Here is a 17,269-nt window from a genome sequence, read left to right as displayed (position 1 = left end):
TGGTAAAATACCCCTGTCATTCCATCTGGTTCACCTGCACAATCTCTATTTAGCACCATCACTGCTTTTTTGACCTCATCATCATCAGGAATTCTCATTATTTCTGTATTTTGTTCATTAGTAACCACTTTTGGTATTTCTTCCAGCATGCAGAAATCTTCTGCATCTTTTTTGTTTGGTGAACTGTTTATGGAAAAAATTAACTATATCCTCTACAATATCTAGTACTTCCTCTAACCATTCTCCATTTTCATTATGTATCTTACTGATCCTGAGCCTGCTTCTCCTTCCTTTCATAATAGTGTGAAAAAATTTGGTGTTTCTCTCTCCATCCTTGAACCATTCATACCTAGCCTTTTGTCTCCAGTAATCTTCTTCCCCTTTTAATTGCATATTCAGTTCAGCATGAGCTTTAAATAGATTAGCTTTGTTCAATTGTTTTTCTCTTACTCTGATAATGACCTCCAGTGTAGCAATTTCCTGGAAAATATTAACAAAATGCTCTTTACTCCATTTAACTAAGGTTGATTTAGTGTTTTTCAACTTCTGTTTAAACACTATAAAAGGATTTTCTTCAATGTGAGAATTCCAATTTTGTTAATCACCTCCGAACATGCTTCCTCTTTTAACCAAAAATTTAGAAATCAAATCGATCTAACTATCTGCTTATTCTTTGTTTTGTAATGAATTAGCATACGAGAATGATGTGATCCACTCCTAGAAAGATGCTCCACTTCCATCTGCTGAAACATATTTTGCAATCTATCATTGCACAAAACCCTGTCTAACCTCTTGAAAATGCAATCCTCATCTATTCTTCCATTCCACCAAGTGAATCTACTCCTTTTAAACTGTATTTCTTCCATATTATATAAACTGATCCACTGATTAAAATCATGAGTTTCATTAAACGTAACAGGTAAACCACCCAACTTTTCTTCCTCACTTTTTATTATATTAAAATCCCCTTCTATTAGCCAAGGCAGTTGATATGAATCTAACAAATCAGTTAATGAATCCCATAGTAACAACCTCTCATTTGCATTACATTTAGCGTACACAAAAGTAACCAACAATGAGATACCTGCATTTTGATTGGAAACTTTTAGAGTTAACTGTTGCTCTTCATCTTTCACAATACTAAATTCCACATTCTCTTCCATGAATGCCCAAATCTTTTCAGATACATTTAGTACAACATGCTTCATACCCAACCGCCTCCTATACTCTTCAATATACTGACCATCTTGGAAAGGTTCCATTAATCCAATAAAGGAAAACTGGCATTTTTTTGCATTATTATCAGTCTAGTAAAAGCCTGTTGTGTATTAACTGACCTTATATTCCAAATCAATTCATTTATTTGGATTTTGATTTAGTTGTGTGACTTCTTTTATGCATTATTTTTTATTTAACCTCTGCTCCACTACTATTTTTTTCCTTATTCCTCTTTGCTTCTCCTTCATAGCCTCTATTTGTTTGGGTTACAAATCTGCTACTTTAGCCATCTGATTGATATTTTCTTCAAGATCATTCTCATCAAAGTCTTTCTTTGTCTGATTACTATTTTCCAACATGTTCTGTACTTTTATTACTTTGGGTGTAATCCCCTCTAATACCATCAACTCTTGCAATTCTTTATCATATACCTGCAGTTGTATTTTTTCATTTCCTTCTTCATGTACACGGTGATTCCTATCAGTATGTGATATCTTCTTCTTACTACTCTCTTTACTTGGTTCCAAGATTTTGCTGGAATTACTCTGCTCCTCCTTTCTGTTGTAATCTTCTTCACAATTAGTATTTGCATCCCTATCGACTACCTCTTGATTTATTTGCTTTTCATCAACTGACTTATCCCCTTGACTAACTGTTTTACCTTTGTCAAAACTGCTAGTGACCCATTCTTTTGTACTGATGTTTTCTCCCCCTTTCTGAAAGTTAGTTTCACCTTTTCCTTCCTTGTTATTATTGGTATTATTCATGTTATCTATATCTTCAAGATCTGCAAAAGTATTTGACATCTGTAGTTTTTTTTCATCTTCATCATTCAACTCCTTCAGAATGTGACAAAATTTATTTTTTTATATCTATTTTTCCTTGTCAGCCACTGATAATTGGTATTGATTCCTCTCTCTGTATTATTTTGAATATGTGCTTGACTCTTCTGCATATTATTCTTTTTGTCTTTCATCTTTGTTTCTGCCTCCTTGCTTTCCTGCTTCTGTTTATCATATAACTCTGGATATTTATTCCAACAACTTTCTTCATCATATCCTTGTAAACAATATTCTGTACAATACTTTGGCATGTAATCATACTGACTTGGATTTGATTTACCCTCTAGCTTCATTCTCTTCATTAATTCGAATCCTTTGGGGTAATTTTTCTACTAGGTCAACCTTCACTTTCACTCGTGCACAGCTAGGTCTAGTGTGATTTTTAGTAGCCATATCAACTGTAAGAGGTTTGCCAACTGCTGAAGCAATAGAAATGATTGCATCTTTTGCAAAAAAATTCGACAGTAAATCTAGCATGAATATTCATGCTACTGCAACAGTGGTTTCAATATCCGGTTCAAATCATGGATCCCATTTCAATGTTCTCATCTGCCAGTATTTCTCTATTGAGCCAATGTAAAAAGCTGCAGTTGACAATAATTGAATATAGTCCTCAAATATCTCCAGTCTTAATAATACATGTCTTTCATCCAATACTCCAATGGTGCATTTCCCCTTTATACCACATTGGTTTGGGATGATTTTACGTAAAACTTCAATATTATAACATATTGTAAATTCTCTTGCATGATAAGATTTTGCATCTCTGATGATTTCCACGTAATAGAAGGCTCTTCATGCAGCATAATAATGGTTTTAAGTGGAACCCTAATATTAGTAATATCCACCACTGTTGGTGTCAATAGATCTGCATATTTCTTATTTCCATCTCCTTTGTGAATGTTCTGATTACTGTCCTCAATATTTTGAAAGTTACTATTAATCACACTTCTAATTAATTATCCATTAAAATTTATTCAAATTCTATACATGTCAACTATTTTGAGATTGACAAAGTATATAATAAGAGAGAACACAAATATTTTAATTTAAATATTTGCACTTATAAAATATTTCTTATCACGTAAGTACGTATGTAACTACTATGCATAACGGATGATATGATAAATATCACTAAATGTCATGACTTTTTATATTTTAATATTATTTTTAATGAAATTTATCTTTTAAATACCAATAATTATTACTATTGTTACTTACCTTTTTAATAGCAATAATTACTTCATTGATTACTATAATTTTCTTTGAAAAAGATAAGATAATACATGAAAGTAAAGAATTTTTAGGAGAAGATATTTTTTATGCAATAATTTTAACTCTATCACCTTGAAAATGAAATAATAATTATTACAATTGTTACTTACCTTTTTTAATAGCAATAGTTACTATATTGATTAGTATAATTTTCTAAAAAAAAAGTAAGATAATACAAGAAAGTAAAGAATTTTTAGAAGAAGATATTTTCTGTGCAATAATTTTAATTCTAATATAAAGAATGATTTCAAAAATCTTAAACTGAAATAATTGAGACAAATGATTTTCCTAATTTAAGAATACAAGAATAAAAAAAACAAATTAAAAAACAATAAAATAAAATAAAAAGCATGAATAATACTGATTAATAGAAAATAAATCTTGATCAGGTGAACGTAAAAGATAAATATAAGGTAAAATTCCTTTTATATATATATATATATATATATATATATATATATATATATATATATATTTCTTCTCATTTTCATTATTTCATTTGTCCTAATTTTTTGCTAGAAATTCATAAAATCATCATTTTTACTCCAAATTTTATGCAAATATTTCTCTCTCTTCCTTATACAACTTATAAATTTATCATAAGAAATATTATATAAAGTAGCCCTAGAAAAAGAGAAGAAGAGAATAAAATTGTCATAAATATAATGTAAAATTCCTATTTTTACTCCAACTTTTATACATAATCTTCTCCTCTTCCATACACAACTTTTAAATTTATAATATAAAATATTATATAAAGTAGTCCTAGAAAAGAGAAGAAGAGAATAGAATTCTCATAAATATAAAATAGTCCTAGAAAAAGAGGAGAAAGAGATTAGAATTCTCATAAATATTTTTGTTAACTTTATTGCATACAATTTCAATACCAATTTTTTTTAAATACATCATCCTACCCTATCAATCTATTTTTTTTCTTGATGATGAAGAGCTTAAATAAACATAGCACTTGCCACACAAAACGTTGAATCAACGACAATAAAATCCAAATTAACAGATGACACCATTGATAATTCTAAAAATTACACAAATACACAACTTATGTTTTCAATATTACAAAAAATCACAACTTCCTAAACATATTACAAAAATCCCAACATATACACAAAATGTTATTTATATGTCAGCTATGTTAAGTATATTAATAGGGAGAGAGAGTAAAGTAATTAAAAAAGTGGGAAAGAGTGTAATTACTTCTAAATGGATTGGTATTTATGATATTTATACTTGATAATTTGATTGTGTATTTGCTTGCTTTCTCTGAATTCATTATGGCCTCAAAATGCCGATCCACCACTCTTTGCAATAGTCCTTTCTTTTTGCTTTGACAATCTATAATGCTTGGCCCCTAAAGTCACAGATTCAACAATGAACAAAACGAAGATTTATGAATGTTTTAAAATTAATTTACCTCCATGCTATATGTCCCGCTAAAATTTGGTTCCTTCTCGACATATTCAAAGAAGGACTTGCCATGAGCAGTCACAATGGGAGTAGCATTCTCAATTTTAAACCATTTGCTTAGACAATGCCACTTATATACTGCCTAAAAAAATTATGTATCAATGTCAAAGAGAGGGTAATTAAGGGATTTTAAAAGGGGGCTCTTTGAAATTCTGTAACATTAACAATTATATTAATTCATAATGAATGTGGAGAAAATGTAACCGTTTCTTATTATGTGACCGTTACGTTTTTCCTTTTAAAAGAATAAAAGAGATTTTTGACATATAAAATTTGAAAAAAAAAATCAAAAAAATATGATAAAAGATAAATGTCTTTCTTCATTCTAGATATGCCACATCTGCAGTTTACTTAGGCTCTTTTATATATATATATATATATATATATATATATTATTAGTTAAAGAGGAGAGCTAGAACAGTTAGAAGCATTATTGGAAGACTTTTTTGTTTTAAAACAAATTAATGACTTCGTATTCATGTATATCGCGAGGTTATATTTTTTATGACTTCGTTCTATTAGTAATCAATAAAACAAAAATAATTAAATTTCAGTTTATAGTGAAATTTGCCATGCTGATTTTCATACACATTCAAAAAAAACAGATTAAGCTTAATGTGATAATGATGAGAAATTATTATACTTACCCTTTCCTTTTCCTCCCCATTGAACCTTTATATCATATTTTTGTAGCTAAATGTTTTTTTTTTTTATTATTTGACAACAGTCAACTGCTAAATGTGAGCATTGTGGGCAAAATCTACCTCCATCCTACGAACCTCCAGCTGATGAAGATTGGACAACTGGAATTTTTGGATGCACAGAAGATGTTGATAGTTGTAAGGATTTTACTAACTAAAAGTATATTAATAGTACTAATCTCTTCTTTCTAATTTAAATGGTACTTTCTGTTTTGGAATGTTCAAAATTGTTTGACACCATATACAAATTTTATAGTTTTGAATTAGTAAGATTTATTATTTCTTTTCTAATTTTAAGCTTTGAAGTGACATTAATTTCATCTGTCAAACTAACTTTCAATCATTACTTTTATAAATGTTCTCGTGACAAAATTTCCTTTATATGTCCAGCAAAGAATGATAGTTTTTGTATTTGAAAATAATTGAACTTTAAATATCTCCCTTTTAGCCATCAATGATGATCTTATAACCACAAAAATATCTTATGATATTCGTAAGATCCAAACATTTAAAAATATATATATATATATATATATTTTTTTAAAAAAAAGAGATACAAATCATGCAATAGTTAAACATCTTCACAGAAAGGAAATTATGGGAGTAGAATATAATCACACATTCATGTTTAATTTTTAGGCTTACTTGGGCTATTTTGCCCATGTGTTTTGTTTGGACAACACATGGAGACTTTGAACGATGAAATTTCAAGCAGAGGAGCTTGTGTTGGTCATATGGTATGCATTGAAGGTGGAATTGCTCTTGCTGCACTTACTGCAGCATTTCATGGCATTGATCCTGATACTGCATGCCTCGTTACTGAGGGTCTCCTCTTTTCCTGGTGGGTTTGTGGTATCTATACTGGCATGGCTCGTCAGATGTTGCAAAGAAAATATCATCTTAAGGTGAACTCTACTCTTTCTCTTTTTTCGACTGCATAACAAATATTTACTTTATCAGTATATTTGAACTTACTGGTAACCTATCAGATATTTCACTTGTAGATTTATTTTTTAATGACCTCATATTGTCAAAATATAGAAATTAAACCCCTAATATTAGAATTCAGTTTTATATTTACTCACAATGTAAAAGAAATTTTTATATTGTCATATCACCTAAAAGATAATGATATATAACTATTCAATTTAAGTAGAATCACTTACTAGAAAAAAAAAGAAGCAAATTACTTGTTGCAACATGTTGAAATATATCGATTAATTGATAGTTTTAAACTCTGACACGATTAGTTTTATCTTTATTAAGTTGTCGTTTGGTACGTGGGATAAGTATAATAATCCCGAAATAAAATTTAGATTAACTGTATCTCATGTTTGATGTGAGGTATTGGCTAATCTCTGAACTATTTTAACCACCATTTGTACTTAAATGATGGGATTACTATCCCATAAAAAAGATGGGACAAAACAATCTCTTAAAATATCTCAACCCATGAGTTATCCCTGACTATCCCATTTCCTATACCAAACGAACTGAGTCCTTTACATTATCAATCAAGCATTTCATAATCATATAAATTTGGGCATATGAGTCAACATGTTCGTTCAAAGAAAAGTGTATCTTTTTGTTCTATTGATGATTATTGAAATTGGGCTAAAACTAGTACTAAGTAATCTGGACATGCAACAGCAAGGAAATAAAAGTCTATGTTTCTCTTTCTTCAATAGAAAGGAGAAGGGATCAATTTGCTTTGTAGAGCCATATGCACAGACGATTCATATATATGTGAAAGATAGAAGAAAACCAAAAAAAAAAAAAAGTGAAAACAAAAAGACATCCCTCTTTTAAGCTTTCGCAATTAAATTTTCTTTTACTTCGATTTATTTTATTTCACTCCTATTCTCCTAATTCCCAGAAAAAGGAATTTAACCAAAGTAAACAATTAGTTCATTCTTGATAGTTTTCCACTTAGTGGATAGATAGAGAAAAATAGAAACAGGAGATATTTTGGTATTGCGTAAAAACTGTGAGGAAGCGCAACTAAGTATATAGTACTCTGATTTTATAGTCAACGACATGAGACCACATGCACTACACTGGTCACTATCTAACATCATTAGGTGCTCACTTATCGTCCAACTCTTTAATTAATACGTGATATTTTCAATGCTCCCCTCAAGTTGGAGGGTGAAAAGAGTCTCAAACCCCAAGATTGGATAAAAAAAAAAAGAAATGTTATGATACCCCAAGCCCTTTAATAAGAAAATTAGCAAGCTGGATTCCGGTGGAAAGATAGACAGGTTGCACCACTCCTTTGAACTTCTTTTTGATGAAGTGACATACAATTTTATTGTGTTTGATACGTTCATGAGATATAAAATTTTCAGCAATCAGTATCGGACGCTTACTGTCACAAAATAATTGAATATGAGTGGTGATTGTAATTGAGTTCCTTAAACTCTCTTCTTAAACTTATACGAATCAAAAGAAGTTCCCGATTGAATCACAATATATGTGACTGATCTTCTGCTATTAGGACAAGCAACCCAGTCAATGTCACAGTAAGCAACCAACTTTGGTATAGGCCCCTTCCTCATAGAAATGTCCAAACCTCATGAGCCTTTGACATATCTCACCACTGTCAAGACAACATTCTTGTGTGACTGTTAGGGTGTTGCATGAACTGGCTAAATAATTGGACAACAAAACATAGGTCTCGCCTAATAGGTAAAATAAATAGCTTACCAGCAATCCTCTATTAGCTGGAAATATCATCAAATAAAGGATTGTCACGACTCGATTTACGAGTTATGATGACACATGCTTTATTCATTAGTAGGTAAGTCAAACCGTAATCCGAAGCTATAAGCAATGGATTAATTTGGTAGAAAAAATCGTAAAATCTGGAAATTTCGAATTAAAGACTTAAAATAATAATTAGGCAATAATAATAGTCTAAAAGATAGATAAAACATCAATAATGATCCCACGATCTAGTAATGTCGGTACAAGAGCTACTAACAAAAGGAATGTAAGTACTGAAATAGTCAAATACAAATTCATCTCGAAAAGTGAAAGACTAGACATAAATAATAGAAGGAAAACGGACAACTCAAACTCCAACAACACATCCTATCTCCGAACCCAACTCAGTACGATCTCGACATCAACGACGACAACTAGTACTCGGATTTGCACCAAAAAGGTACATAAATCTCGTACAAGTACCAAAAGAATGAGTACTCAGTAGGCATCATCGACCAATTGAGTTAAATCATGATATAAGTACGATAATATACAAGATAAATAAGCTAAGTTAAGTAAAAGGGCAAACCTGGAATAACAGTCCAATATTGTAAGCAAAAAACCGAAACAGATATAATATGGAAAAAAGCATAAATAATACTACAAGATTGGCTCCCATAAGTCACGAAAAAGTAGATAACCCAACGCGTACCCCCATAAGCTCGGAGGGTGAAATCAAGGAAAGTAAACAATCAGAGTTTCATGAATTTACCGAATATCAAGCTATAAGCATGAATGCCTCCATACTATATCATATCATAAGTAAACTCTCAATGTCGAACTCGAACCAAAACTCATGCCATTAATATCATTATAAATTGTGGCACTTGAACTGAAACTATATATTAATAAACCACCAGATTTGACCCAGAATTAGCACTAACTCCTAAATGTCAAACTAGAATAAATATCATGTATCTAATCCCCTCAACTCCAAAAGAAGCATTTCAAAGAGTATAACATGCATAAATAAGTCTATGATAACTAATACAAATCATAGACTAAGGTAGGCCGGATGACCCCACTTTTAATACCAAAAATCCATGAGGCAAATACTGTCTCAGACAAATCTAAGGTATCAAAATTCACTTTTAGACATTGAATAAGTCATAATTATCCCTAAGATAGCAATTCTACCTAAACAAGTCTAAGTAAGTCAATTAAACTTAATTTACAATTTCAAGATAGCCTAAACAGTCCAAATAATGTCAATTTTAGCAACTATATCTCCAAGACCTAATTCCTATCTCACATGTAGCATAGCATCATAAATATACTACGAATTAACTCAATCTATGAGGAAGGTAAATCTAGCTTACCTGATGTTCTAGAAAAGCACGACGAATGAGCTAAACCGATGGTTTTCTCTTTTGAGAAGCTTACCCATGATGCCACAATATCAAAATCACAATCTACTCATTAACACGAGAACACTTATACCATATTGCACTATTTTACTTTGGATGTAAAATTACGTAAAAATTCCATGTAAGGTTCATTTGCAGAATCACACTTCTAAAACCGACAACACGTCCCTTTATGTTCAAGGAACATTTAAGCTAAATATGGGTGAATTTCGAGTTCAAATGTCCTATAATCAACCCACCAATATTTTAGAGATTTTGAGAAAAATTATGAGAAATTAATCCATGAAATTGATGAAAACATACCAAGAATTCAGAGAATAAACTCATTATTCGATCTTACAAACACCAAAAAATCATCTACTAATAGTTTTCCAAGGTTTTCACACATTTAAGGTTCTACACTCTTCAAAATGGGTAAAAAATAGGAGAAAACAGGCTAAGTGTGGAATTTATAGGATTCCAGAGTGTCTAGGTGTCGCTTAAGCGGACACTGGGCTGTTTAAGAGACTATCGCTTAAGCGGCCCAGTGTCGATTTAGCGACACTAGCTAACCTCTGCACATGTCGCTTAAGTGACCTCTGGCTTGCTTATGCAACCATCATTTAAGTGCTAAAGGCATCGTTTAAGCAACATCTGCTCAGCAAGACCGACCGCTTATGTGACCGGCTGACCGTTTTAGAGGCCTTCGCTTAAGTGACCAAATAGGTTCTTAAGAGAATGCATCAACTCCACTTAAGACTTGAAATTTTCAAGTCTTCACCAACCTCATAGAATTCATCTAAAATTCAGTATACGCAAATGAATTATGCTAGCCTATCAAATTCAACGTTTTGAACTCAATGACGTAGTTGAAATTTTCATTCGAGATTATTTTGACAAAAAATGGGTCCTACACCCATGTGGGAATTTTTAAACTTTCAGCCAATAACCCAAAATGAGTTTAGGAGCTTCGGGACCTAGACAAAGGATCTTATAGGAAAAAATTGATGTTTTAAAGCTGTTGGAACTGTTAAAAATATAATACGAGGTTATTTGACTAGTGTTTTTGCTCAGTAGTCAATTTTAACCAGTAAAGACTTCAAAATAGGTAATTGGCTTTTAAAATCAAATGGACTGCTCGATAATAGAATTGTCAGATCCAACATGTTATAAATGACTTAGCAGAGCAATAAGAAGCTCTAAACGGCGAAAATGAATGGAAATACATATAATAACTTATAGGCATTACAATATCCAGTACTAAAAGAACTTTTGTCCACAAAAGTAAAGATTAGATTCTACCTGAAGCCTCGAACAGGTACGGATACTAGGTTCGTATCTTACTCTAAACCTCCTAAGTAGCCTCCTCTACTGGGCGGTGTCTCCATTGAAACTTAACCAAAGGAATCTCTCGACAGCGTAACTGCTTGACATCACTAGCTAATGTGAACACAGGCTTTTCAACGGTGGTCAATCGCTCATCTAACTAAACTAAGTCCCATCTAATAACATGAGACATATCTAGGATGTATTGCTGCAACATAAAAACATGGAACGCCGGATGAACAACAATAAAATTTGGGGATAAATCTAGCTCATAAGCCTTCTTACCAACTGTGTGAAGTATCTTAAAGGGTCCAATATATTGGAGGATGAGCTTGCCATTCTTCTCGAACCTTATCACACTTTTTATAGGTGATACATGGAAGAATACCTGGTCACCAACACAAAATCAAGGAAAGATGCCTACAATCTGCATAAACCTTGTGCCTACTCTGAACTACTATTAACCTATCCTAAATTGCGCTGACTCTATCTAATAAATCTTGAACAAAGTCGATACCACGGGGTCTAATCTTGAAGGTATCAAACCAACCACTAAGAGAACGACATTACCTATCATACAAAGCCTCAAATAACACCGTATCAATACTTAAATGGTAGTTATTATTATACTCGAACTCTTCCAAAGGCAAGTGTTTCTCCCACTAACATCTAAAATCCATAACACAGGCTCGGAGCATATATTCGAGAACCTTAATAGTCTGCTCTGACTACTCATCATCCTGAGGGTGGAAGGCTTTGCTAAAATCCATCTGACTGCCCAACTCCTCTAAAAAAGCTCTCCATAGCTAAAAGTGAATATTGAACCGTAGTTTAAAATTATAGATTTGGTTACACCATGTAAACTATCTATCTCATGAACATAGATACAGGCTAACCTCTCAAAACTGAAGAATATCTTAATAGAAATGAAATATGCCAACTTGGTCAATCGATCCACAATCACCTAAATACCATCAAAGCCATGGAAAGTATGAGGCAAACCACTAAAAAAATTCATGGGGGTCCGCTCTAACTTCCACTCAGGAATGAACAATCTCTAAATCAAGACACCAAGTCTCTGATGCTCGGCCTTTACCTCCTAACAACATAGGCAATGAGCTACAAAGTCCACCACATGTATCTTCATATCATTTCACCAGTAATGCTGCCTTAAATCTCTATATATCTTAGTTGTACATTGATGAATAGAGTATCTGGAGCTATGAGCCTTACACAATATCATTTGAATCAAGTCACCAACCCTCAAAACACAAATACGACCGTTAAATCTCAAAATATCCTCAAAATCAATTGCATCCCTCTTGGACTAACCACTCAACACCTGATCACGAATGAGGCAAAGTCTCATATCCTCAAACTGATGACTCTGAATATGCTCAAACAAAGTATACCTTACCTCAACACTATAAAGAATACTCCTGGGGTTTGAAATATCAAGTCGCACCATCAAGTTGGATAAGGACTGAACATCCCATTCCAAAAGCCTCTACGAGAAGCAAAGCTGCCCATACTCACCAAATTTTGACTCAGGGCGTCCGCTGCCACATTCACCTTTCTCGGATGATACAAAATATAGTTGTCATAAACCTTAAGAAACTCCATCCATCTATGCTGTCTAGAATTAAGGTCTATTCGGGTCATAAAATGCTGAATAACCAATTCAATTCATAAAAAGAGTAATCATGTTCTTGGCCTTAACCCTAAAAAAGGGTATTTAGCCGCTCATGGACATACACATAATCACAATAGACGAATCTATGATAAAATCCATAAACAAACTAAATTAAAGAAATAAAAATCCTATTTGAATCATTCTCAATTGTGTCTCCCATCCTTAAGGTCATCCAAGGTGTATACAATAATGTGTAAGTGTCCAGTTTATAATAGGACCAAAATTTCCAAATTGATATAGCCTCCGTGCCATGCCCTTATCGTGAAGGATAGTGATCGTGGAAAACTAATATCATGGAGGCACACTAATTAATGCTGTTTTATAGTTCATTCAATGGCATTACAAGCCTTTATCATGGTGCATAGGGTCCATGGCATGCCAATGACCCTAATTTTTCCAGATTTGGTTATGCCTTTTCCTATTCGTTTTTCCTTCAAGTCCAAGCTTTGTGTTGAGTTTTCCTTATGTTTTCCAGCTTGTATATCATCCATTTATAATCTTTATCAACATGAAGACTAGTCTAATACATAAAAGAGAGATAAGTAATATTCCGAATGTCAGGAGCTCACTCTATATCTTCGAACCATGGCTGCTCCACACGATGCACACATCAATGATATATCAATAGCTAATATACAAGGTAAAGGTGGAAAAAGGATATACATATATCTATATATATTACGTATATATATTTATATATATATATATATGTATACAAGTATACAAAGCCAATGAATAAATATAAAATCTAAATTAATGAAAGAAAGGTATATATGGTAACACCATAGCTACATATAGCTAGGTATGCATATATATATATATATATATATAAGCAGATAACCAAGTTCTACTTGAAGTATAACCTTGATCATTATACTAGCTATTAAGACCTCATAATCATAGCAGGAGCTAGTGTGTAATGCCCCGGAAGTACCCCCTAGACTTTAAATGGTGCTCAAGACTATGAATAGTCCCAAGCTAAACCATTAAGTCTACATAACTTGGACCTTATAAGAAAAATTAAACTGACATATTAACATCTGAAGATTACTGAATTAATATCTTTACTAAAAGCCTTAACTTGACAATATTTAAACAGACACTTTTGAACTTAAAACATAAACAGTCTGACAGGCCTTTACTTTTGACTAGAGAGCCACTGGGACATACCCCAGATGACCCGAACATAACTAGAAATCACATAACAAAATTCTTCAACACTGAATAGATATTTGAGAAATTAGATCCTCGAACAATAAGGACCTATACAAATGTCAGGATGTAGGTGATGATGCTCAAAGTCAATTATGCTGCTGGAAACGAGCACTATAACCTACAATATAAGACTATTTAGCACATACACATATATATGGGTTAGTACCCCTTGAATGTACTGAGTATGTGGGGATAAATGCAAAAGTAAATTAATAACTGAATATACATATATACACACTTTCAAATGATGTATACCAAGTATGGATGACGCACCTTGAGCTTTAAATAAACAAAAGACTGCAAAATCATGAATATGAATAATGAAGGGTAAGGATAAACTTTTTGAGCCATAACACTTGGTTTTAAAAAGTTTTAATTATATTCTTTCTTATGGGAGATTTTTATAACCGACATAAACTACAAGAGCTACCATGGAGTCCAAGGTCTTACCCATATTGCGGAGAGTTGTTCCACCCTTGCTATCAGAATAGAACCTTAATCTTAAGCGATCACTTTACTGCATCCATTTTGGGAAAAAGCTTAACCTACGGTGGCTTGTAGTTCCTAGGAATTAAGGATTTTCTTATTCGCATTCCCTTCTCGGTGCTAAATACTACTCCCATAATATTTATATGCTCATACTTTAGGAAATCCACCTTAAACTAGCATAAGGGTTTATAGAATGAAAATCAATTATGCTTCTCTTTAGTTTTAATCATAATCAAGATGAACAAATGTGGATTTCATATCTTATCTTAAGATCATAAGATCAATCTTTTCTTTAAATCTTAATATAAAACTTGACAAGGCAATTTAAGAGAATAATCTTCTTTTAAACTCAATACTTATACTTAGGGCTTAGAATTCATGCTTTAAATTAATAGAAATTCTTAACAAACCTTCATGATCAATAATCAGATTAAAATCCTTCAATAATCTCAGTCAACATAATGAAACTAAAATCATAATATGAATCTTATAAGTTAAAACAGGAACATATGCAATTCTTGATATAGTTAAAGCTTTCAATCTCATGGCAACATCATAATCATGAATATTACTATATGGGTATTAACCCTAATAAATAAATTTAATCTTGAAATCATGCACTTTGGTCACAAGTTTTAAGGATTATCCTTGTTCATAAACCTCACATACCTTGATTAGACGAATCTTGAAAAAAGCCTGAAATTGGAACTTAACTTTTGGAGTTCTTGAGGGAAGAACTTAAATGTTTTTATTGGAAAGAGGGAAAGGGTTTTAAATTATATACTGGATGTTTGGGGTTAAGAGTGTGGAAATAACATGTTTTGAGATCCCTCAATTTGTTTAAGAATGATTAGAAATGGTTTTGGGGTGTGAAAAAACCTTAATGCCCTTAAATTGAGTCAAAACTAAGAAACTTTGGCACTTTTCTTTTGCTGCGCGGCGCACAGCCAAAGCACACATGAGGGTGGGCGGTGCACACCAAAAGCAGACCTGAGGGTGTGCGATGCATACTAAAAGAACACCCCATTCAGTGGCTATTGGAATTCATCATGCTTTTTATGGCCTTAGCGGAGGGTTTATTTAGAAATGTACACCTATTTCCAATGTCTAAAAACATCCCAACACAACCTATAACATCTAAACATGGTTTACTGTCAAAATGAGGGTCATAAAGGTCATTTGAATGCATTATTTAAGTGTTACAACTACGGGATGTTGCATTATCTCCCCCTTGGGATGATTCATCCTCGAATGAAACAATTTAAGCTAAAGTGCTAAGAAGGCTAAGATCATACACTAGACACTCATGCGTCAAACCATGATTAAGTAATTAAATCTGAAACACGATATATGGACTGAGTTGAGTTTCATGAATGGATGCTATGACATACGGATAGTTATATAGCTAAGATAGAGAATGAGAGAGTCGATTTAATAGAAACCACTACCTCAACCTGAGTCTGAATTCTTAAGGAAAAGATAGGGATACATGTCTCGTATGTCTAATTCTTCTTCCTCAGTGGTTCCCTCAACAAACTAGTTTCTCCATAAGACCTTAACCAATGGAACTTCTTTATTTCTTAGCCTGTGAATTTGATGATAAAGGATCTCAACTATGACTTATTCATATGAAAGTCTATCCTTAACGTCCATACTTTGTAAAGGAACAACAGAAATTAAAAGACCAATGCATTTCTTTAACAATTAAACAACAAACATAGATGCACTGATACCAAATCTTCAGGTAACTCTAACTCATAAGCTACCTTCCCAAAATGGCTTAAAATTCTGTATGGGCCAATATAGCGGGGACTAAGTTTCCCCCTTCTTGCCAAATCTCTTCACTCCTTTAATAGACAAAATTTTCAAATAAACTAAGTCAACAACCTCAAAAAAAATCCATTCTCCTCACATCTGCATAAGATTTCTGATGATTTTACTTTTTCTTCAGCATCTCTCTAATTAATTGAAATTTGTCCACCTCCTCAAATACTGAATTTGGCCCTATCAAAGCAGCCTTACCTACTTCAAAGTAAATAATAAGAGATCTACATCTCCTCCTATAGAGAGCCTCAAACTGAGCCATCTGAATACTAGAGTGCTAACAATTATCCTAGGCGAACTCAATCAAAGGTATGTGGTCATCCCAACTACCCATAATGTCAATAACATAGGATCTCAACATATCCTCTAGAGTCTGAATGGTCCTTTCTGCTTGACTATCTGTCTGAGGATAAAAAGCTATATTGAGGTAAACTTGGGTACCAAGACCCTTCTGAAAAGTCTTCCAAAAGTGAGAGGTAAACTGAGTACCTATATTAAAAATGATAGACAATGGAACCCCATGCAACTTCACCAACCCCCTAAGATAGAGCCTGGCATAATCCTCAGCTGAGTATGAAGTATGAACTGGCAAAAACTGGCTGACTTGGTCATTCTTTCTACAATGACCCAAATCAAATTATGTTGATGATGCGTACGAGGAAACCCTGTCCAAAAATCCATATTCACCACCTCCCACTGCCTAGTGGAGATGCTAAACTCCTGAAGCGTACCACTATTCCTTTGGTGATCAACCTTAATCTGCTGACAATTCAGATACTTAGTCACAACTTCTACAATATCTTTCTTCATACTACTCCAATAATAGATTTCACATAAGTCATGGTATATCTTAGTAATAGAATAATGCATACCATGTGCTTCTGCTGATATTCATTGTCTCAAACTATCAACACACAGAACACATAACCTGCATTGACACTGAAGCACTCTATCTCTCCTATGGGAGAAAACTTACATCTTCTGATATCTAAATGCCTCCTTCAACTTAAGTAAACTATGTTCCCCATCGTTTTTTTTACTTTGGCAATCAATGAAGATTCTGCACTATTCAGAACCCATATACTACCTTCG

The 17,269-nt window shown here is 32.8% G+C and overlaps 1 protein-coding gene across 2 annotated transcripts in view; it reads left to right on the top strand.

Moving 5' to 3' along the window:
* LOC107843665 (cell number regulator 6) overlaps nt 1-17,269 on the top strand; it is a 51,490-nt gene that overhangs the window by 20,722 nt on the left and 13,499 nt on the right. For both annotated transcript variants that reach the window (XM_016688032.2, XM_016688031.2), the window contains 2 exons: nt 5,545-5,656; nt 6,158-6,423. In XM_016688032.2, the coding sequence (XP_016543518.2) occupies nt 5,545-5,656; nt 6,158-6,423 (378 nt within the window). The remainder of the gene's footprint in view (nt 1-5,544; nt 5,657-6,157; nt 6,424-17,269) is intronic.

This window comes from Capsicum annuum, chromosome 10 (genome assembly GCF_002878395.1).
Source record: "Capsicum annuum cultivar UCD-10X-F1 chromosome 10, UCD10Xv1.1, whole genome shotgun sequence".
Taxonomy (NCBI): domain Eukaryota; kingdom Viridiplantae; phylum Streptophyta; class Magnoliopsida; order Solanales; family Solanaceae; genus Capsicum; species Capsicum annuum.
Note: the sequence above shows the minus strand (reverse complement) of the source record. Positions and strands in the feature narration are given on the sequence as shown.